Here is a 24,851-nt window from a genome sequence, read left to right as displayed (position 1 = left end):
ATGGTGTCAGAGGTAGTATAATATCCCGATTCAGGTTTGAAATGTGCAATTCAAGCCTATTCATATTTGAAATTAAGCTATTTTGCTACCTATTAACATCTCTTGTAGGTTTGGTGGGTTTTTTTAAACACAAATTGGTCAGTGTATGTAAACTTCTCATTTGTGCAGTTGTTCAAAAATCTGTGCTGTTAAACACAAATTGGTCAGTGTATGTAAACTCATTCGTGCAGTTGTTCAAAAATCTGTGCTGCAATAATATTAATATATGGCTTAAACACAGGGCTCCTCTGTATTTGAATTTTTAGAGAAAAGCTTTTTAAAACATTTGCCTACAATAATGTGCAAAGACAAAATAGACTGAATAGAGTATGCTTTTATGTGCAAAGACAAACCAGACTGAACAGAGTATGCTTTCTGGTTGCAAAATGTGAAGTGATGTGAAGAGTGTAGTGTTCCATGTTATAATGTAAAGGTGATAGTCGTTAGATGCAGGTTGGTTGGAAATGTTTCTAATATTTGTTTTCTCTTTAATGTGAGAGAATTTCACAATTTGTAATGTTCTGGCAATATTAATTGAGGTGGAAGAAATCTGTGTAAAATCTGTTAAATGAGCTGAGAAGTGAATGACTCCAAGCTACTTTGTGGATGTAAATAGTTAGACATCTCAGCAGAGCAAATCACGTAATTTTTCAAGGTTTGATCTTTATGCATAAACAATATTTGAATATAACAATTGCCACGCAAAACTCAAGAACTTAATACTGCAATTTAAGGTGGCTGAACAGATATTTTTGTGCAGCTTTACCAGTATACCTGCAGAAAACAATTAGCTGTCTTACAGTGCTAAAGGTAGCTTTTTCTATCCTTTTAACAGTTGACCCTGAAACAAAATACTATCCATTTTGAAGAAGCAACACTTCCAAATAAATTTTAGCTCTAGATGTATTAAAACCAGAAGAGAAAAAAGACCAAACCTGAGGTTTATTTCTTAATTTCTCAGGCTGAGTAACGTGATGCAAAAAGAGTGGCTTTGCACTGTGTGTTTCAGGGAAGGTGACTATGCTACCAAGGTTATTAGAGAATTATGCATTTCACCTTTAAAGCGCTATCTGTCACTGCCACTATGGCTTATCATTAGCATATCCTTTGATACTTCCGTGGCATCAGAAAAAACGTAAGCACAAAGCAAAATAGAGATGGGAGTCATAAACAAAACAATATTGTCACTATGTTGGCTCACTTAGTGTGGTAAATTTTTCTTCAGTTTTTTTGCAGTCTTTTAAAGTGGAGATAGAATTACTTTAAAAACAGTACAAACCTGTATCATAATGTAAATGATTTGGGAAACTAGCCCAAACCAGTATAGTCTGCATAAATGGAAGTATCTGTGAAATTGCGTATAAGAATGGGACTGAAAATGTTCAAAATTATCATATTGGGACTTTCTATTAGGTTCTATCCTAGCTATCTTCCTCAAAATCATTCTTTTAAGATGGTTTTGTTGCATTGATTCGCTTTATCAGAACAAGAAAGTAGAATTAAAGACAAAGTACCTGCCTGGTAAAATACTATGGGACAATTACTTTCTTACTTCGGAGGTCATCAAGCAGATCTCTGTATCGTGCCTGCATAAACAGGGTAGGGGGCAAATGGGTTGGAGTTGCAATTTCCTGTGACTGTTTTTTTTGCTTATGTTAAAAGCTAATATATACAACACATGTATATAAAGTATAATTAAGACATTATGCTATTGTTCCATGTACCTTATCTCATCAGATAGTTAAGCGTGATGGTGGTCAGTGCAACCTTTGTATCAAAATGTGACCTGAATTAATATATCAATACCCATGTTTATACATGGGAGTGTTGCATTTACTGTACTCACTAGTACTGTACTATTATACTAGTGTATACAGGCTTATCCTTTGTCATTTTGCTGTTTGACTGTGTTAATGAGGAACTGAAATATTTTTCTAGATATATCAGTGGAGATCTGTGGGTTTTAGTGTCTGCTTTTGGAAATCCCTACTGAATGTCTGAAGAAGAAAGCAATATCACAACTTCAAAAAATTGAGGATTTAATTACCATTTACATGGTCTGTTACGCATTTGTGTAATAAAATTGACCTTGCAAGTTTTATTGGTTTATGACTTAGCCATCATCCATACTTCTTAAAGATTCATAGGAAACATCTTACATAGGTATTTTTATTTGAATATCACTTTCCAAACAGTCCAAACACCCGTTGGAAAAAGAGGTTTAAATAACTCGTGAGAAGCAGACTAAGCAGCATGTGCAAAAAAACCCCAAAACCCAAAAAAACCCAAAACAACAACAAAAAAAACCCAACAAAAAACCCCCACAAACCCCCAAAACTCAACACCAACAGAAATTCAGAGGCTGCCAAGATAATGATACTGTTCTACGCCCCTATGCCTAGCCTTTATATCTAAGAGTCCTGAAAAATGTTTTTCTTTACTTTCTCAGTCAGCTGAAAACTATCAAGGGAAGACTATTAAAGACTATTAAAGCCTGACTGCCAGGACATGATTTTGAAAAGGCTGTAAATGGCGCATTCTTCAGCAAGTGGTGTAATATATGCATTGGGAACACGGCAGTGCCCATATGGAAGTCCTGCTGACAGTAGCAAAATACTTTTTAAGCAGTATGTACTGTCATACTGCTCCAAAGAGCTGTGAATTGTGTGATGTGGAAGCCTGTACCGTAACCCTCTTCCATCTGTGCAGGATGGTTATGGTGCCAGACAGGTAGTAGGCTCTGCTGTGCTCTGCTACCCTTCATCTGCTTTCATAACTCCCACTAGTAAAGGCAGAATTACACTGCTGAAATTCTGTTAAATCAATGAAATTCCATATGGTATGGGGTTAGTCACTTGTTTTCAATACAGCTAGCCGTTAAAGGGGGTGACCTATTAATTGTGAAGATATTTAGGTACTTAAAATCAGAAGTAGAGTTCTATTTAAGTTCCTGGTTTTAATTGGTTATGTGTGGTTAATACAATTAAAAACAACAGCAACAACAACAAAAAAAAGCCAACCAAAAAACCCTCCAGCATTTGTAGAAGATATATACATATTTAACATGCTGGTGTAATGTAACTGATTTTCAAAATAGCATTTTAAGCTAAAGCTTCCTAATGCTATTCTCCAATATCAGATTAGTTTTTTGTAAAATGAGTGGATTATTTTTTTAAGTTTTAAAACTGGAATACAGCATACCTATTTTTTTACACTTGAAAATATCCCCCAAACACAAACCAACCAAATAGCCTTATAAAGTGTTTGACTTCCTTTTCCCCTCTTGTTCTTGACAATTCAGTGGCAAGATTACTCCCACCTGGTGCTTTTGTTACTCCTCAGTATTCTGATTGCCTCTTGAAGCTCTCCACAATTTCATTCTTCTACAAATGGCTCAGCTGTCTGGAAAAAGGCCGATTGTTGTTTGCTTTTGTGAATTTCAGCATTGAGGAGATCAGAAAAATACTCTTTTGATCTTTCTATAATTGCGTTTGTTTTAACAAAAATATGTCTGCTTTTCTGTGTTCATTCTTTAACTTATTAATATGACTTCTTCATATACTGATATCCTTACAAATTAGTCTCGCTTTCTTAGTACTGTCTTAGTTCATCTTCTCTGCTGTTCTGTGCAAGTTCTGGCTTTTACATTATCTTGTAAAAATAAAAATAAAACAACAATGTTATTCCCCCCCCCCCCCCCCGCTGCTGACTTACAAACTTTTAAACGTTTCTTCAGGCCCTCTCTTGTCCTGTTTTGGCCCTTCCTTTGTCCCCTGTATTTCTTATCTCTTTTGGACCTCTCGGCATATTTTATACACGTGGGATGGTTTGTTCATTTGCTCTCAGTATTTTCTGAGACCTCTATGTACTCTTCTAAAGCCTCAAACTGTTTCCTAATTATTCCACAAGAATTTCTGTCCATGTTTTAGGTTGCTTGTAAAGGAGAATGCTACCTGTATTTTTTTTGCCTTTCTCAGAAGGAGTCCAAAGTGTCGTCCATTCTGTTAATTTCTTTATTACGGTAAGTTTTTCACCTTGCTCTATCAAGATGGTAGTTGTGAGTTAGGCTGGTCACCTGAAGCTCTTTTGGTCCCAGATAATAACTTTTTGGGATTTTCTTTGATAATAACTTTGATAATAACTTTTTGGGATTTTCTTTCTCCTCTTATGAGGAGCGGCTGAGGGAACTGGGGTTGTTCAGCCTGGAGAAAAGGAGGCTGAGGGGAGACCTCATCGCTCTCTACAACTACCTGAAAGGAGGTTGTAGCAAGGTGGGTGTCAGTCTCTTCTCCCAAGTAACTAGTGATAGGACGAGAGGAAATGGCCTCAAGTTGCGCCAGGGGAGGTTTAGATTGGATGTAAGGAAAAATTTCTTTACTGAAAGAGTGGTGAAACATTGGAACAGGCTGCCCAGGGAAGTGGTGGAGTCCCCATCCCTGGAGGTATTTAAAAGACATGTAGATGTTTTTTTTTGAGGTCTTTTCCAACCTCAATGATTCTATGATTCTATGATTCTTTGGCAATAAGGGTATGCATAGCTGTGGTACTAATGTCATTTCAGGGTACATCTGTACATTCATGTACACATCCTTAAGTACGATGGAACAATTCTAGTGAGAATGCAGCGTAACTCCTGATCATTCTTCTCCCATCAGCAAATGACTAGGAAATCCATAAACTAGGGAATCCCTTTTGTCCTTTCCTTTTCTGATGCTGGCCCAGTCTTTTCCTGTTACAGTTACTTTGCTCCAATGGCAAAATACCGATGTAGAATCATAGAATCATTTTGGTTGGAGAAGACCCTTAAGATCATTGAATACAACTGTTAACACTACCAAGTCCACCACTAAACCATGTCCCTAAGCGCCACATCTACATGTCTTTTAAATGTCTCCAAGGATTGGTGACTCAACCATCCGTGATGGTTTTTTCCATCAGATACATTACCAGATGTAAAGGTCTTTCTGTTGAAACCATGCCAGTGTAACTGTTGTGCTGTATGATGGAAGTTGGGTTTTACCCCTTTTTTATTTCATCTATTAAAAAAAAAAAAAATCACTCAAAAAACCAAATGAAAATCATTGTTTCTAAGGTCAAGCACAAAAAAATGTGGGAAATACCAGAGTTAGGGGTGGCAATTTATTATTTGTATTATGATGTAATTGTTAATTATTTAATCATTTTTCTTAAGGTCTTCTGACCTAATGCATAGAGCAGACCTACTCAAAGGTTAAATCAGTGCTGCATGGAAAAGAAAATTGTGCATGAAAGAATTCATATGTGCCTGCCTTCATCTTTTTATGTTTAAACAAATGAGTTTTCCTGTGTTAGTCAACATTGTGTGCCAGGGCTATCTACTCATAGCGTCCTCCAGGAAAAAAACCCTAGCTCTAATTCCTCTGATTTATGCTGAGAAACCTTGTATATAGTAATGCCAAAGGTAGGGTTTTTTCAGATTGGCTTCAGTTGAACCCTATGTTTTGTTCTTCAGTTTGTTTGCTGGATATAAGTTGCTAAAATAATAAGGTAAAAATGTTTACTAGAACAGTATTAATTTTCATAAGAAAACGGGCATTTTTCTGTTATAGACTATTGCCAAAAGGTGGCAGTCTTTGTCCCCAAAATTCTGTGCTGTCTAGAAAATGTTATGTATGGTAACCATAATTTATTCCTAGCTACACTAGATACTAAAAATTAATTGTTAAATAGACATAGAGGGAAAAAACCCTATATTTGAAAGTTTAAGGGTGACATAGCTATAGTAATATTTTATTTTGAAAAAGGAATGTTAAATAACAAGGCTTGGATGACAGCAGTGATGGGGAAAGAGCACTTCACAAGTGGACTGCTAACGAGCAAGAACTACTTATGTTTCAGATTCAGTATGTGCTTTAAGTATTTCAGGTTTTGGAGATGTTATTAGGATCTGGCAAATTGGATCAGTAGGTTGCTGTGTTCATCAAGCAACACGATGAAATATATAGAAATAATCCACTTACATAAAAATTTATGGTACAGTAGTTGATTTTCCTTTCCAAGTGTTCAGGTAGATCCCAGAAAAGCACAGTTTGTTTCCTTACAAATTAGTGTAAAAAAAAAAAGTATCTGATGATAAATGATAGCCTTTGCTAAAGACCTGCAAAAAATTTGGCTATATATTTTGTATTTTAAATAGTAGTTCTTCTGAGGTTTTTTTTAATGATTGGAGAGGGTATCAGGCAAAAAGATTTTATTAATTTTAGAAACCTTGCAATTATATTTAACTGCCTTTATTCATATCTATACGGACCCTTAAAAGGCTAAAATACTATATATTAAACCATTGACTAGAAAGTAACCAAAATTTGATATGAAACTATTATTGTCTTCATGGTTATGGGTAAAACTTGCAGCACGTTTTTGGGGAGAGTTCAGGGCAGTGATATCATAAATAACTGTACACACCACATCTGTGTAGCGGTCACAGCTGAGGGCTCATACCTGTATCACTGGCTGCCTGATCGAGGCCCCGGTCAGCTCTGTTGTCCCTCACCCAGTGGCACAGTGTCTGCATCAAACCCTGCTCCTTCCAGACCGCTTGCAGCAGCCCTGCTGTGACTCAGTGACCATGGGTGGGCTTCGAATGCAAAAAAACCTGTGTCTTTAAGAACTGGCCAAGGAAGAGCAAAACTTGGAAAAACCCTCTGCACTCAGGTAACATTGTACTGGAACCTCCTCTCAGAGAGTAAAACGCTGAAAAGATGCCTGTCTGCTCTCTGGGCAAGCAGGTTGTGCGGAGAGGATGGGCTGCTTGGTAGGGCTCTGTCAGACCTGTGCTAAAGCGAGGGTTTCTTCTAGTTAGTCCAGGAAATATCCGAGTAGTCTAGAAAGCTTGTGAAAGTTAGTAACGTGACAACATTTGTTATGACCTTATGTTATTTAGTTCTCCTCACTCTTAACTCAGAAATTTTAGGAGAACTTACCAGCGTAATACTTTGAATTCAAAAGTGTGGTAGGCAAATTTGCTCGTAAGCAATTGAAGATTGTACAGAACCGTGGAAAGAAGGGTGTAAACTGAGCTGTAATTTCTTTTATAAATATTTATGTTTATTATATATGTACTACCTCTGTATACTCTCTCTATAATCACACTGAATCTTTCTCCTATGGCTTTTCAGTCAATTCTTATTTCAGATCTTCTACCAGTAGTTACAGTAGGCCACTGAAAAATTTTCTGATGCACGAAGTCATTGCTCTGTCTTTTTTTGTAATTTTTATTACTATTTATTGCTACTTATATAATTGAGGTCTTACATGACACAGTCCATATAAACTATGTATCAGAAATAGGAAAAAATCCAGTTGGTGAGGACTCATTCTGAACCATTTTAGTGTTACACAGAAGCGTTCTTAATTTTTTTGGTGGTTATTTTTTCAAGGGTCTGTGAAGAAAGCCTACTTACTGAGCATGTTTGACTCATCTTTGTATACTGGTGTAGAAAAAACAATAATTACAATGTTTTTGTTGTAGAAAATATATTTCATTTAATCTTCATTTCAATAGTGTTGCATATTTTTCATGACAGATACTGCAAGTCACTTTATTCAGTTTATTACTCTGGAATGGGTTGTAACTGCTAGAAGAGCATGAAAGACTATTTAAAAGCCAAGCCTAATACATAAGTCTTTAAGAGAGATTGCCCAACAGATTTAATAACCAATGAATGAGAAAATTCAGAATCTAACATTGCACAAATATAACAGGTCTGTCATAAACCCCTTTCACTGGTGTCAGTGGGGTTACATGAAGGTAACGTCTAAGGCTGGCCCTACGTGTTTGCTTAAGGCAGTCTCCTGCTATCACCCCACAAACCCTGAGCTGGAGGAACTGTCACCCATTCTCATACCTGGCTTTGTCCATGCTATTGCACCTCGAATACTGTGTTCAGTTTTAGGCCCCTCACTACAAGGACGTTGAGGTGCTGGAGTGTGTCCAGAGAAGGGCAACGAAGCTGGTGAAGGGTCTGAAGAACAAGTCTTATGAGGAGCGGCTGAGGGAACTGGGGTTGTTTAGCCTGGAGAAAAGGAGTCTGAGGGGAGACCTCATCGCTCCCTACAACTACCTGAAAGGAGGTTGTAGCGAGGTGGGTGTCGGTCTCTTCTCCCAAGTAACTAGTGATAGGACAAGAGGAAATGGCCTCAAGTTGCTCCAGGGGAGGTTTAGAGTGGACATGAGGAAAAATTTCTTTACTGAAAGAGTGGTGAAACATTGGAACAGGCTGCCCAGGGAAGTGGTTGAGTCACCATCCCTGGAAGTATTTAAAAGACGTGTAGATGCAGCACTTAGGGAGATGGTTTAGTGGGCATGGTGGTGTTGGGTTGACGGTTGGGCTCGGTGATCTTAGAGGGCTTTTCCAACCTTAATGATTCTATGATTCTATGATTGCCAGCGCCAGGTATAGATTTATTGGTGCGTACAAAGTCAAGGTGTTCACAGAGGCTTCAGCCTGCAAAGCATAGGCAGCTTCATGGAATAAGGATTTAACAAAAGGGAAATCTGCCTCCTTATGGAACCAGAGAGCTAGCTTAGATCTTTCCTTTCCCCTTTGCCTGTCTCATTTTTGTGATTCTGCTACGCTAGTGTGTGGGTTTTAGATTGGAAGAACAGAGAAGGTAAGAAGCATCAGCAGTTACAGGTCTCTAGGGCTTCATGGTTTGTTAGGAAAAAACGTGTTTTGCATGTGTTTCTCGGGATCAGAGTTGACTGGGAGTTAAAACTGCCTGTAGCAACATTAATGACCTTGGTGGTTTTGTCCTTGTTAGGACTTTGAAGGTTGGAGCGCACTTGCTGGTTGTAGATGAACCATACAGCTGAAGAGTCTGTGGCAGTGGGTGAGGGAGTCGTTCAGCCAATAGAGGAAGCCTTGCCAGCAGCATGGGGGGGTTGACTATTCTCCTATAATCCAAAATAAGTGGAAAACTATTATTATAATTTACTCACTGCCTCTGCAAACATAAGGTATGAGTTTTTGTCGGCTTGGTTGCAGTCTTCGGTTGTCACTTTTTGAACCTGCAGCTGTTGGTTAGCTATGTGAAGACTGATACTGCTCCCCGAGTGTGTTTTAGAAGTACTTTGAGAGTCAAGAGGAGAAATTATTAGGAAAAATGGGAGTATTCTATAAAATGAGTTCCCTAGGTCATAGCAAAATCTAGAGGTGTGTCAAACTTAATGGAAATGAGGTGCTGTGTTGCATATTTTTCTTTGTTTTCCAAATAAACCTACATACGATAATTAAATGCTGAACATTTCAGTTGATAAAAACTGATTAAGAGGTGAAAGTATAGCAATCTTTTTGTTACTAGGAGAATACAAGTTACAAGACTTTTCTTAATAAAAAACAAAACACTCAATGGATTTGAACTCATTACCTTTACAAAGTAAAGCAGATGTTTTGACTATGCAATGTAGCGTTTCCTTTGGGTTTGGGAATTTGCAAATGTTCCTTTAATTACAAGGACAGTTTAATATTGTTCTTGAGATAGAGCAAAAAATAATGAAAATTATTACAGAAAGATTTATTTAAAAAAAAAAATTGAATAGATGGGATGGAGTCTGTACCTATATACAGACTTACAAACCTATATATAAGCATGATTTTGGAAAAGTGATGTCTGTATATTATTCTGTAACTTCAGCATTAATTCATAGTGTACCAGAAAATCCTTCTAGGCACGTGGAACCAATGTCTAGTTACTAAGTGTGGACGTAAGATCCCAGGATTAATCACCTAGATAAATGTGTGACCAGAGAGTTTCAATGTAGCCTTTTTTCTTACCAGACCTGCCAGAACATACAAAATTATGAAAAGACTAAATTATCACTTAGTCTGAAAGTTGCTTTTGTAATTAATTCCAGTATCTTCAACAGCAATCAAGTCTTCAGGATGATAAAGTATGGTCCAGGAGACCAAAAAAGCTTTGAATTTTGTCTTTGAACTTCAGCTGTTTCCAAGAAAGAAACTAGGGGAACGCTCATTGGTTTACCCTCTTAAAGAAAAGAACATCAGTATTATTTTTAAGACTTTATAGCACTCCTATGCTTGGGAACCAACTCTTGAAATTGGCAGGGATGTGGCCTTGAAACAAGGTTTTTTTGAAAATCTGTTCCAGCTGGATCAAGTTGGTATCATTTGGAAACTCTGCACATAGAGGCATATGGCCATTAGAAACCTATCAGAGCAAAACTGTCTGTAAGTGAAATCTTTGAAAATTCTTTGCACTGTGATTTTTCGGTACATGGTTGAACAAGACTTTCCTGCAATTGCACCATTAGTCTCTTATGGCTTGAGCCAGCAGCAGGCAGGGGAAACAGTCTTTCTCTCCTGAGGCACTGTCAGTGCGTCCATGTGCCTTCTAGGCCCAGGAGAGAGATTTCTTGTCTCATCTCTCTCTCTGTGTTCATGTTAGGGCACTGGAAAATGGAAGGGTCAGCGGCTAAGGGAGTCTGTTGATGGGTTTAGGAGAGGCTAAGGAAGGTACTGGCACAAGAAGAACAGAGAATGGAGAATACTGAGATGGTTTTAAGGAGACAAGGGGAACAGGATTGGACTGTGCTGGGATTTAGAAATACAAATGGTACAAGATATCCTCAGTGGGGTCAATGAGATTGTACAGGGAATAGGGAAAATTGGAAATAGAGGTTGGCAGAGTGAGAAATGAGGTGTTGGTAGGGGCCTGGAAAAGACTGGTCATGAACATGTTTGGCAGTGTGGATGCCAAGGCTGATATGAAGAAGGAGGAAGAATAATTGGTAGGTGCTAGAGAAGAGGTGGAGGGTAGTATGAAAAACCTTAGCATTGGATTTTGGGACAGGCAATATGAGCTTAATGAGCTCAGGATGTGGCGAGAGGGATAGGAAAGAAATAGGAGTAGGTCTAGGGCTGTGCTCAGATAGGAAAGGAACAGGAGTAAGCCGTGGTTATGTTTGAAGGCAGAATTGGGTACACTGCAGCATTGAAGTGGGCCAAAGAATCTTTACCTGTATAACCTGAGGTGTAGCGCTGGATTTCTAAGATTTGGGTGAATGCTTGCAAAATCCATTACTGATACATGTAGAAATGGATACCAACTGCCATCACTCTGTTAGTGAGGACTGCAACGGTCTTAGATGGTATTTTTCAGTGTTCTAACCAAGCAAAATTGTATGGACAAAATGATGCGATAATACTAGGGATTGAAGTTAGAGGCAACCTCATTCTGGCATTTCCTAGCTTAGTTTGGCTTTGTATCCGTAATACTGTTTGAACTTTTTAGTGTAATGTGGCTTTCTTTTTTAGAAAATTATAGAAATATAACAATGCTAATACTGATTTGTTTAAATTCTCAGGACAGTTCTTGTGAGAGATGGAATATTTGCTACAGTATCTTCACTGTGCCCCCATTTTAAACTGGCTCCATGTATTGAAGAGACACCACCCCCTTACTTCATGAAGTACTTCTTTCTTCACATCTTTGCAATAATACTCTACTTGCCTCAATATCTAGCTTGGAGAATACCACTTGTAATAGGGAGTAGGGAAGGTTTTAGTAGAAAACTCGGAGTTTGATTTTTCCTTTTTTTTTTTTTTTTTTTTTTTTTTTTTTTTTTTTTTTTTTTTTTTTTTTTTTTTTTTTTTTTTTTTTTTTTTTTTTTTTTTTTTTTTTTTTTTTTTTTTTTTTTTTTTTTTTTTTTTTTTTTTTTTTTTTTTTTTTTTTTTTTTTTTTTTTTTTTTTTTTTTTTTTTTTTTTTTTTTTTTTTTTTTTTTTTTTTTTTTTTTTTTTTTAAGTTTCCCTTTAATTTAATCTATTGGTAACTGAAATCCTGACCCTGTGGGAAGTAAAAAAAAAAATGGTCTAATTGACTTCACTTGAGAGAGAGTAATACCTACTGTTTTCATGGCTTGGTTTGAAAGCGAAGACAAGGCTCAGTGTCTTATGATTGAGTGCTGGGCTAGGCAGCGGAAATAAGTCCCTGCAAACTCTGGAACTGACCTTTGTTTTGAGTAATAAATCTTGAGGTTTTTTTGCTGTTGTTGTGTGATAGTAATCTGGTTGGAAACTGGAAGAAGGACAGTATATCATAGCTGATTTTGTTGAACTGGACCACAAATTGCAAGCTGAATTTGAATTAACTTGGGGGATTGAGCCTTAGTGCAGAGGTGAGGAAAAAGCTGAGGGAGGGAACAAAGCAAAGACAATTGGTTTCACTTGGTGCTTCTAAATGTAAACAGAACAGAAACACCTCGACTAGTCCCAGGACTGCTGTCAGGACAAAGTGTTGCCTCAAGACTCCTTTCCTCTATTGAGTGAGCATGGGAATATCTCCATTTCTCTTTAGCTCATTTATGTTGCACATACGGCATGGGATTCATCTCCCTTAACTTCATTTGTATAAACTTAAACATGTAATGAAGGAAAAGCTCCAAAGTTCTTCCCGGTATCTTAGGAGCTATTTTAGAATGGGACAAGCAGCACCTTTGGAGTTTTCTGTCTCTACGTATGAAGGATATTTAGTTAACTTGTGTAGAGAGATGATTAACTTTGAAATCGCTGAGGTTAGGTGAGATAAATCCTGCCAATGGAGAATTTTGCGTTAAATGGACTTGCATGAAAACAGTTATCCCAAATATTTCTTCAGCAATATCTGCAAGCATACAGCAATGGTGTTGAGAGCTGTTGGAGCTGAGGGCAAACTATTTTTGCTCAGACATTGTGTAAGTCCTCACTATTCAAATGCAGAAAGACAGTCTGGCGTTATCCAAACAGGATAGTGATTGTGACAGTCGGGTAAAGAGTGTGACCTGTGGTAGCTTAAATGTGTGAAAAAGATTAATAAATCAGATGTTTTAATCTGGTGATTTCAGTACAGGGGACAGGAATAAGGATCATAATGATACTTACAGGTTAGTATTGAATAAATATATATAAATGTATGTGTACACAGGTGGATATTTAGACGCATATACAGGCCAGCTTCCCTTGATTTTGGAAAGTGTTTTACAAAGTAACATTGTAAATAGCTTTTTAAATTTATGTGGAAGAGGGCAACATACCAGTTGCAAAGTATTCATTGAAAGCAAAACTTTACAAATTGTGTTGCCCTGTTGCAAGAGGAATTAAAAAGACGCGTAAAGGTATTTCCAGAGAATTACCCAACCTTGGATGAATACATGATTGGTGTGAAATGCTGAAGAACCTTCCCGTTGGCCCTGAGGTAGGAGAGGTAGCTGAAGGAGCTGCTTGCTGCTGTACCCCAGGCAGGCAAATCACATTTTAAATAGCCCTGAAACAGCTTTAAGTTGTGTCTGCAGTTGAACTGATTCCTCGATGGCTGGGACATATGGAATTAAAAGTATGGAATAAAACCTCATTTAGCACATCATTCCTTTCTGCTCTGTGGTAGACATAATAACATGGTAGGAGCAGATTTGATAATCTGCATATTTTGTACCTGATATATTGGCTTTGCACAGCCTCGAGCACAGCACAACTCAGTACAAGACAAATGTGTTACCTTCTTCATCTGCAGTCTGTCTTCCATGCCATGGCAATCTCCAGATGCCATAACTAAACATAGTGTTGACCTAGTTAAGTTAGAAATGCGTCTAATTACTCCAGGATTGTCTTAGCCGCTGTTATGCAATGTGCGAGTTTCACGTACTTTAATCCATTTACAGTTTCATTTCTGTTTGTCCAGCTCTTTGCCAAGCTGAACTCTTTACGTTGCTTCAAAAAACCAGCTAGCACTCTAACAACGATCAACCTGAAAATCTGCCAGTCTTGAATGAATATAAGTGGATAATTGAAGTTACTTACAATAATTGCTAGGCTCTTAATTTATTTTTACCTTTTATTTATAATTTGTGCTTTGATGCAGCACTTACTGTGACTGAGCATTGTCTAGTGAGTTGTTGTAGTGGAATTTGATAGTAGTCATAGAGCAGTCATTTTTTTGTATGGCATTAGTTGCAAGCTGTCTCAGGCTAGAAGCACTAGGCACTCTAATATCAAGAGAAGAGGAGCTAAATAATTTTCAGTGCATCTTAGCCACAGCAACAGCAATTTTAGTGATAGAATTTCCTAGAAAATACCTCGTAGCTGAGGAGAACAGAATGGGAAATAAAATATGCTGCTGGGCTTTCTGAAAAAACTGTGTGTGTCGTCGTCGTGTTCCCCCCCCCCCCCCCCCCCCACTCTCAAGGATAAAAACAGCCAAATTGCAAGTCTGTTGTCATTGGCCTGTCTAAAAACTCATGTGTTTCTGATGGTAGCAAGTATTCCTCCAAGGTCAGCATCACTCTCTGATATCTACACTGCTTTTCCATTGGTTACGGCAAACATCTGCAGAGCTATTTGCAATAAAATAGTGAGGCTGAGAGGCCTGTTTGCACATCGGTGCATTCATTGCCATGTTATATGATACTGTTTTCAAGCATAGAAAGTAATAGGGATACTGATGAACAACATCAAATATTCTCTGTTGGCTTCTTTCACTTCTCCACTAAATGAACTGTGAAAGAAGCAAACCCCAGAACTCAGAAGTAAGGAGGACTTGCAGCAGAATTACCACCCATGCCAGGATATTACCTAAGCTCACTTAATGCTAATAAATCTTGTTCTTTCTCAAAACAGCCCAACCTTTTCAGAAGTTTTCAAAGCACCTGCAGCTTTACAGGTTTCTGGGAAAGGAAATCCCTTTTTCACTTCTGAAATGAACCCCAAAATGGGGAAGTCATAGGAAGGTACCTGGGTAATGTTTTTAAAGTTTGGTAATCTATTACTGAGTGCTCCCACATGCACAGCATAGGCTTCTCACGAAGAAGCCAGTGAAGAAAATTGCTCTGATGATTGAAACACAAGTTCTGTTTTCTCTCCCAGGAATATACTCAACTGCTGAACTATGTTTTAAATAGTTATCTGGCTGCACTTTAGGAAATATCTTTGGCATGTTCTCAGCTCAATTATAAATTTTGATTGGAAATTAGATGTTCAAATCAATAGTAAGGTTATTAAAATTGCACCGAGTATTGCACCTGAAGAAGGGTAACTATTGGTAGTTGTAAGTATTTTCCATATACAGAATACTGCTGGTTTTTGCTTGGTGATGTACCAGAAAACTTGCTACAAAATATGAAAGAAATAAGCTCTTAAAAACACGGATTAGTTTTCCTTTGTTTTGCTACCTGCTGTCTTTATTGACAAAGTTTGTTTACATTTGATTAAGATAGAAATCCCTGTTACAATTCCATACGTAGGACTCTGGGAGACAGGCTTTTAAAGTTACATAAATTCCTGGGTTTTTTTTCCTACATATTGTTGTTTTTCAAGACAAACTTTCAGTGCAGTATATTCATAGCATTTTCTTGGGTTTAGACTTTTTGCCATTTTTTAATAAGAATGGCTTTTAATTATTATTTCCAAAACACATCTCAAATCAACCTTGGAGACATATACAAAGTTTGTATAGGAGGTGAACCTCAAACAGATCTGATGCCACGGGAAAACGATGAGAAAGTGTGTTAGGGTTCAGGGCTATTTTTTGCTGTTGGTTGAATGCATTCAGATGCTAGGATATAAGAGCCTCCTACAGGTTTATCTGCACTTTTTTTTAATGACTATGATATCCCACTGCTCAGAGCAGGGTCAGAATTGGTGGCGTACTTTGGATGAAATTCTCATAGGCCTATAATGATAATTCTGCATTGCGCAGGACAACGCGGAGGTAACAGCTCAAACTGGCAAGATTCATATAATGTAGGAGGTAACAGCTCAAACTGGCAAGATTCACATAATGTGCTGAAAGAAATGTTAAGGCAGAATCTAGTGAGTTTGGGAAGAATATGTCAGTAGAAGGGCTGCTGACAAGCTCACGGTTTTTTAACCGAGAGAACTGAAGACATGCTTGGTTATTTTTGTAGCAGTGAGGCATGAGCCTGGGACTGAGTAAAGAAGGAGCATCTACAATTGAGAGGGTAGATCTTTCATTTTCTGTTTAAGTACATCACAATATAGCATTTTTTTTGCTATTTTGAAATTAAATTTTATCATATTGATCTTATGGAATATAAACTATTAATGTTATGGACTGAGATAATATCAGTACCTAGTTGGTACTAGTTACAATTAAGGTAGGGCAGTCTTCTATCTTTTTTTGAAATTTGTAGCAGTTTGGTTTGGAGAAGAGCAATTTCTAGCAGTGTTTCTGGTTTTATGTGTAGCAGTTGGTTTATCTTAGAAAAATAGAAAGGAAACAATGAAATATAAATGTGCTTCTTCAAAATTTGATAGCTGAAGAGAGAGAGGAACATAACTTCAGTCAGCATTTATGGATAAAGGTTAGTGACTGCAGTTCAGGAGTTCAGAAACTGTTTCAAACTTTGTTATGCTTATGCATTTAATCTAACTTCAAAATGGGATTCTAATGAAGAAGAATCATTGAAAAGTAAACTGAAACCCTTACAAGGCACATGGAAAGAGAAAAGATGATCTCAGAAGCTAAAACGGGTACCCTATGCTCTGGATGTTTGCGTGATGTTTTTCCTTGAAATTATTTTCTTCATTTATTTTCACCTTTCTGCCCGTTTTCCCCTTACTTTCTGTTGGATTCTATTTTCCCCTCATCCATTCTGTTTCGTTCACCTTTCCTTTGCTATCTCCATAACAACCTGACTTGAATGAGAATTTATCTGGGAATATCAGTTCACGGAAATTAAAATACCATTTGTCGAGAAAATGATCCTATTCAGAGAGAGCTCAATGTTTTGGGGTTTTTTTTAATGTTATTGAGAGGAAACAAACATTTCTTTTTCTTCTCTCAGCCTTCTCTATATTATCTCTGATACTAGTACTACTAAAAATACCAAACATTGACATGTGTTTTGGTGACCATTTTGGGTTTTTTTTGGGTGTGATATTTGTTCCATCTCCCACTTCATGCCCTGTTTTTATCCATGCTGCATTGTGATATGCTGGATAAGTCGGTTAATCTTTCTCATATTTGCGCGTATTGGGAAAGTTATAAGGATTAGTTTCTTAACCAGGGGAACCTCAATTGAACTGTGCCATAGAACATGAAAATTGTTCTTTAGCTAAAGATTATATGCTGCCCTTGACTTGTCTGTACATGCACATGCAAACACCTTTCCACATGCAGAGCTAAATACTCATAAAATGTAGACCCTTAAATGGTGTAACTCTAACAGCACTCACTCAGTGTTCATAATTCATTCCTTGTAAATGTATATAGATAACTCACAATTCCCTTCAGGATAACCACATCTTCATTTACTTGCTACAGCAATGATTTTAGAGCATGTTTACTGAAATGAAAATATATTGGCATTTGTATTGAGTGTCCTTATAAACTATTAAGTTAAAATCACTACTCATGCTAATGTTGAGAATCATTGCTAGATAACTGTTCAGTCATTAAAATATTTTAAAAGGGATTTTTGGCCTACATAAAAATGTTGCAGTATTACATGTGGTTTTTATATTTTTGCCTCCAGAGTGTTACGGAATTTCTTCCATCGTGCTTCATCCCTTTGGGGACTTCTTTTAAAAAAAAACAACAAACCCTTCCCCCTCCCCCAAAACCAAAAAACCACCAACAACAAAAAACGACCAAAAAACTTCCAACCAAAACCCACCAAAAAACCCCCCAAACATTTGTATACAATTTCTCCACTAATATGTCATTTTGTGGATTTAGGTTTATTACTTGCTTACCTTTTCTGTAGCTCTCCCAGATTTCTCACAGTCTCCTTCATAATGGTGTTGAGATATTTAAAGCAAACTGTAGTTAACGACAAGAAAATGCAGCATATGCTTGTGTTGTCTACATTCAGTGTACCATTTTCTTATTAGATTTGTGAGGGTGAAGCACATAGTGTGCGTGCGTATTTGTGTCTACACGTCTTCAAGGAAAAATAGGTGTTGGTAGATTGTTCACTTTTTTTGTTGTTCTGTTTCCTGTAGAGAATGTTGCTGAAATGTATGTAACTTTTTTTAAAGAACAAATGTAACAACTGAAATCTTAATGAATAAATCAATAAAGTGTCCATCAGTACTTCTCATTTCTGAGCTGGCCCCCTTAACCAGATGTTTCTACTATTACCCATCTTATGCTTCTTTAGCTATTTCTTACACGGAGGGATAAATCATAGTTTAAATTTATTTCACTGAGGCAAAAATGTAATTGAAACACATTGGGATCAATAGAAACTATATAAGAAGCCATGAATTATTTTTCTAGCCCACTAGGTACTAATATCTAGGCACTGGTATCTCATGGAATACTATAATAATTTTTCTTCCGGTGAGTAAGTAAATATTTCAGCTCAGAAAGAAAAACATGTTTCTCTTTTCCCTGTATTCATTTCTGCGTGAAGAATTTTTTTGACCCTTCTTTCACTTTTTTCCCCTCAGACTCGTCAGAGTCATGATCTTTTGTATTAGGTGTGGACAGAGTAGTAATGCAACTATGGTTTCAATATAAATGAGTACACACCTGCAGAAATGCATTGAATTAGAGTAGTTTTTTACTTCTATTTTATTTTATATTTTACATAAAATGCCTTTTTCATACTTAAAAAATGAAGGCTAGATTTGTAAAATACCTTAGCAGGTCACTAACGTGCTAGACTTCTGAGAACATTCAAATGTTTAAGAATCTATTTCAGTTGCTGTGAGGCTTCCCCCTCAGAATAGTTAGTTTGTGCTACTTCTCTTTTTAAATTCTAAATGCAAAAAAAATTGTGGGTCAAATTAATGTTGATAACCTTTCAAATGGCAAGGTCTGTTTTAACTACTATTCATACAGTACAGGAGCAGTAGGAACAATTCCGTAGAACTGTTTTATTTGAAATATTTTTTCACGGCTTCCCCTCACGTAGCCTGTTGTGATACATCGTTAGTTGTTGGGTTCTTTTACCGAAGTATGTGTCTGTGGGAAGGTGAGCGGTACATTTTTCAGTTCGGTTCTGGTTTGACTTGCCTGGGGTTTGAACCATTTCAGTTCAATTCCAGTATAGGTGAAAAGGCTTTCCTAAGACCAGCTGGGTTTACACGGGACAAGGTTTTTAAAGGTGGAAGCAGTCAAATGACAGGGATGTACACGCAGCACAGGGCTCTGGGAAGGCGGACTTCATCTGCTATCTCTTGCTCTTCTGTATCAACCTAGGCATCAGTAGTGTTTCCAGTTTTTCATTAAATCTTTGAGATCTGTAATGCTGCACTAAGGAAAAAGGTATGAAAAACCTTCCCACTGGGATCTGCAGGGAAGATGCAGAAGCCCAGCAGAGGATTGAGGGTTTAGCGAGGCTTTTGCTCACCCGTGGTGAGCGATGAGACAGAGCTGCGGAAGGAAAGGCTGTGACATGCTGCTGCTTTGCAGACCTCGGTGAACACAAATGCTCCCTGTAACCAATGAGGCTCTGCCTTAAACCGTCAGGTTTTTGTTGAACCATTTACTCTGAATTGGCAACCAGGAATATTTTTCTTGGTTCAGTTTCCGTCATAGTTCAAATTGTATAGCAATCGATATGAATTCTGGTTCCATTTTGATTTATATCCAAAGACTTGATAGAAGTGCATACGCTTCTGAAAAGGGAAGCAAAAGTGTACACGGCTGTCCGCTCTGTGTATTGTTAATGAAAGCCTGTAGCTCACTTGCTTCATGATACAAAATATTTGAAAATATACATGCGTACCAGTGCCTGATAGATCAAAGAAAATAAAAGTAATATATTGAATATTCTGTGACATATCGTTCGTTGATTAATTTTGGGTTGTACGTATATGAATGTTCAGATAGATTAAATATGAACTAGAAAGAGTTACTTCCATAGTTAAAATATTCAGAACTATAAAGAACCCTGAATGAAACCTTAGAAAGGCTATAACGTCTTTTCACAAGAGAATGTCTGCAGCAAACCCCTATATGAATTAAATTTTTCAAGTAGCTGTGTTCTAGTGCAACCCCTTTTTTCCTTCAGATGATAGTGGTAAGGAACAATAACTACTACAGGGAGTTCTGAATATTATTAAGAGGAAAAAAATACTACTGAATTGCCATCATTCAGTAAATACTACTTCTGTAATAGCAGAAAAATCTTCTTGTGATTATGCACCATGTTAAGCTAGTATGCACAACACTTCAAATCTGCTAAGTAGACAGACTTAAGCTCCATTTTTCTAATCTCTTATATTTGATCTGTTATTTAGAAATTCCTTTTTGTTTCAGTTGCTTGCAATCACGTGCGTTATTAGGAAATACCTCCTATTTTAATTTTAAGAAAGATTTTAAAAGGTATCCCACATGTAAAATAAGGTCCAGTGTGAAAGCAACTTTATTTTGTGTTCTTTCAAAAATCAGTATTGGAATGGGAGCTGCAGGGTGCTAAGCACTAGTGGAAAAAATGACTTTTTTTTTTTTCTTAATTTATTTATTAGCAGTTGAGCTGTTTTGAGAGTTTTGTACCGCCAATCATGGATGCTGAGCGTTTAAAAAACTTGGTCTTGTGTTTTGGTGTTTTTTTTTTTAAATCTGGATAATTTATTTCTATTCTATGAAGTATCATAGCAGGTATCGTGTGGTGACAATGAATTACACAATTCTCAAACAATCCCTGTTGTTTTACTGGCAGAAGAACTTGGATTTAAAGATGTTATCTATTATTTCAAAAATACACCTTTTTTTCTTTTTTCAGCGTCTTGTTGAAGCTGCGGAAGATGCTTACCTGAAACATGAGTTTGATGCTGACTTACAGGTAATTAATAATTATTTTCTTAAATATTTATCATCAGAGTATACTATAACGGTTTATACAATAGCTTATTGGAAGAACTGCTGTAGAAAGCCAAGCATGTGAGTAATAGAGGGATGCTGATTACAGAAAACGGAATTAATGAAGGCTGGCTCAGTATTTGGCAGGTTACGCATTTAGTGTTTGTGTGTTGGGAGACCAAGCAGGTGGATTTTACTCTTTTAGAGATTTCATTTAAATTCCCTGCACGTCTGCTTAGGTCAAGATTTTTAAACACAGTAATTAGCAGCGTGTTTCATCGTTGCAGTGTATTGGCAAGGAATTGTTCTATAGAGAGTTGAATTTGCAGATGGGATGGGACCCACAGGGATGGGATTAGCATGACCTTGATTTGTGCAAATGGTTTATGTTTGGATCTGAGTCTAGAGCAGACACCATTTTTGCTCTTACCTAGAAGCCCTTAGAGCCATACCATTACTGTCTCAAAATGTTGCCTTCAGGAATAACATGGGAGGGAGAAGCACTGTGGCAGCTCACAGTTAAAAATGTTTAAAAGAAAAACCTTTGCTTAAATAAGACACATAATTAAAAAAACAGGTTAATTCAGAAACCGAGTACTCTAAGCTAAAATGGAAAGTTTAATAGAAAGTGTTAATACTTAAATGAGTAAATACCTCCTTACCTTTAATGAATTCCTATATCCTGGTTTCTTGAATGCCATGTAAGGTGGTGTTTTGTTTACTTTGTCTCTAGCTATCTAGTTTTAATTTTAAAACCTTTGGTGAATATTTGCCATATGTCCATTTAAATTTTGAGCTTAAGCATTAAGGGAAACAGAGACTTTTTCCATAGACTTTTTCCCATACATGTATCGAAGAACCACACAGGTCTGTAAGTTCTATTTTCAGATTTTACCATGGTTACTTCCAGTAATCACAAAACATTTTATTTTAATGAAAATATGATGCAAATTACTGATTTCTGTGCAGAAAGGAAAAAAATGGAGTGAACTTTTCAGAGCTAAGGATAAAAAATTGAGTTTAGAAGGCTGTGATACTGAGATCTGTCAGCCCATGTTGGAGCAAGGGTAAAATGAGCACCTTGAAAGTGATAATTCATATTTTTGTTGTATTCAATGAATGCTGGCTTCTGTATTCAAATGCTTTAGAGTTCTATTACATTCCAGCCTTGCAGAGCTGTGCTGCATTTTGGTTTTTTGAACTTTAAGCCTTGGAGAAATAGGAGCTGTTGTCTGAATAAATCAGAAACACACTTTACAGAAGACTTTTTTAGAGGTCTACAGTAAGTGCTTCTTCACTGCAGGATAGTTCTCACTTTGACAAAGTCCTTCATTTGCTGAGGCTTTGAAGATATTAACACTTTCAGGAAGCCAGTTAAAAGCCATTTGTGTCAGCAGCATTAACAGGACAATCAAATCTTTGTGTAGAGCTCTGTTGTTTATTACTGTCACGGTCCATTAAAGCTAATCAATTGTTAATCTTGGTTTCAGCGACCCCTTTGCAACCCTTGCTGGGTGATTGTTGTTCTTTATCAAAAATCTCATAATACCATCTGCTCAATATAAAATAATGGCCAGAATGATTTGATGGTGTACATTCAAGTGGAGGGGGACAGGCAGCTTATGTAATACACAGTGTATATAATTCTGCTATCAAAGAGGAATTTTTCTGGCATTTGTATTGCGTTGGCCGACCTGTGGAAGACAGGATTAAATGCTTTGAATTGGTGGTATGTGATACAGCACCAGTCTGCCTTTTTGTGCTCAGCTATTCTGGAAATTCAGAAAGCACATAAAGAAAGTGCTTTCGTGCTTTTTATTGGTCCAACGTCACCTTCTATGTCTTGAGGACAGTATAGATAATATTGAGTCAGTACATAAAAATGATATAAGGGAGAAATAAAATTCTATTAATATTTTTATTGACTGTGACAAAACACCAATTTAAAGAAAATAATAACTGGAAGAATTCATATTTTAGACTGCTGGTATTCTCTTCAGCAATGCTGAAACTATATTGTTGGGTTAAGCTAGACTTGATCCCTTCCGGGCATTTTTCTTGGTAACACTATCAGTTTTGTCCTTAGTTATTCTATAGGTATTCTAATCGATATACTGTAATGCTGTATAATGGTCTAAGCACTCAACTATCTATCCCTGGACTGAATCTATTGGCACCACCAATAAAAGCCTTGTAGTTATAAACATAAATAAAATTCCCAGTGAATTGAAAGAAATAAATCAAAATGGGTGATATGATGCTTAACTCAACAGCATTATATATTGCATGTTTGAGTAACGGCCAAACTAAGGATCGGTGAGAGCTGACTTTAAAGATTGCAGTATTTGGGCTTTGGGAGATTCTTTTTTCCGTTAGGGATGTGAACCAGGAGCTGCAGCTTTAGCAAGTTAGAGGAAATGACCTTCTAAATGTTACTTATACTTGAACCTTTAAGCCAATCCAGGATTTTCTCACCTGGTGGGTATGGTTTCAAGTTATTCTGTGTTATTAAAGACTCTTTTCAAATTGTTGTGAAGTGAAATTACTATCTTTAATCATGCCTAATAATGTATTTGGAGATGTAAGATAAATTACCATTTGTATTGCTACAGCAAGTTGCCTTGTCACAATATTTCTATAGTCTTAAAGGATTGCTCATCTTGCTTTATACGGGACACTGTCTCTGTGCTTGCCTCTGTTTAAAATGAAGTAATTCCTTCTGATTTTGTGGCTTTAACACCATGAAAAAAACAATATAGGGGCCAACTGCCAAGCACAGACCCAGCGAGAGTATTGGATGTTACAGGTTTTGAAGTGCTTCTACAACCATCTTTTGGTTTTGTTGACCTAATTACTTGCCAGAGAAAAATTTTTGGGAAAAGATTAAAAAGAAGGTAACATCTTCTGTTGGGAGGAGATCTATTAAAAAGACATTTCAAATCATTTATTGTCATTGTTGTTAACTGAAATTTGGCCTCCTGATCATTTACTTCCTTTGTGCTTGGGTATGTGTTTCCTAAGATATAAACTGCCTTGTTATGATTCACGGAAACACTGTGGTGGAGTTTGTGTTCAGATCCCTGGAAGAAGCTGTGAAGTGGAAAACTCTTCCCGGGAGCTGTCATATACCTAAGAATTTGTTGCATATGCAGCTGATACAACCACAGAGGTTTAGAGGCTTTCTCCTCCCACCACATCTCCTCAAACCACTAGAAACTGGACAGATTTTGTTGTGTAAAAATATGCCAGTGTGACACCCAGCTGCTCTTACGCAGTTACTAGAGAGGTGGTAAAGCATGCTTAAACTGCAGTCATGTGGTCTGTGTTGGCACCTGAGGCCTCTACAGTATCATACTATTTATGTGATTGTATCTGAGCTCTTAGGATAGAAATGCAGAGAGTATTGTTACCATCTGAACAGAGTGAGGATAAGATCTATTATAGCGTTGTGTTATTTCTGGTTTTCAATAACCTCCGGAGGTAGGTGGATGCTCAGCAGTGGAACTGATGCTGGACTTATCAATGGAGCAGTAAAAGTAACTTGCACTTTGTTTCTTACAAACTTTTTAAAAAAAATAATTTTAGGATCAATAAAGATTTATAATGCTTGGTTCCTATCCAGTCTTCAAACCTCTGACCCCAATGACAGGAGGGAGTCATACAAAATTTCGTTGTGACTACTGGTTCATTTGCAGAATGGTTTCATTATGCACGCACATTTGCAGGGTAGTTCTTTTATTTTCTGTGTGTTAATTAAGTTCATTAGTTCACTCACCTTGCATTCCAGCTGAGTTTTCTCTGTGTGTGTGTGATGTGATAATAAAAAAGCAAGATTATTTCTTTTTAATAGAATCAAGGCTAGTGCATAGTTGATGTCACCTGAATTACTAGTTGTTTTCTTCTCGGATTGTTGCAGTTTCACTTTCTGTATAAGATAGGAGAGGCTCAAGTGCCAATACTTTAAGATGGTTGACCTTATTTCAGTTTTATGTCACAAGACTAGAAGATG

General features: G+C 37.0%; 1 protein-coding gene across 1 annotated transcript in view; it reads left to right on the top strand.

The window, feature by feature from the left end:
* CACNA2D3 (calcium voltage-gated channel auxiliary subunit alpha2delta 3) overlaps positions 1 to 24,851 on the top strand; it is a 487,274-nt gene that overhangs the window by 124,802 nt on the left and 337,621 nt on the right. The window contains exon 4 of the mRNA XM_009284485.2: positions 20,766 to 20,825. Within this exon, the coding sequence (XP_009282760.1) occupies positions 20,766 to 20,825 (60 nt within the window). The remainder of the gene's footprint in view (positions 1 to 20,765; positions 20,826 to 24,851) is intronic.

The sequence above is a fragment of the Aptenodytes forsteri genome, unplaced genomic scaffold (genome assembly GCF_000699145.1).
Source record: "Aptenodytes forsteri isolate BGI_AS27 unplaced genomic scaffold, ASM69914v1 Scaffold53, whole genome shotgun sequence".
NCBI lineage: Eukaryota > Metazoa > Chordata > Aves > Sphenisciformes > Spheniscidae > Aptenodytes > Aptenodytes forsteri.
Note: the sequence above shows the minus strand (reverse complement) of the source record. Positions and strands in the feature narration are given on the sequence as shown.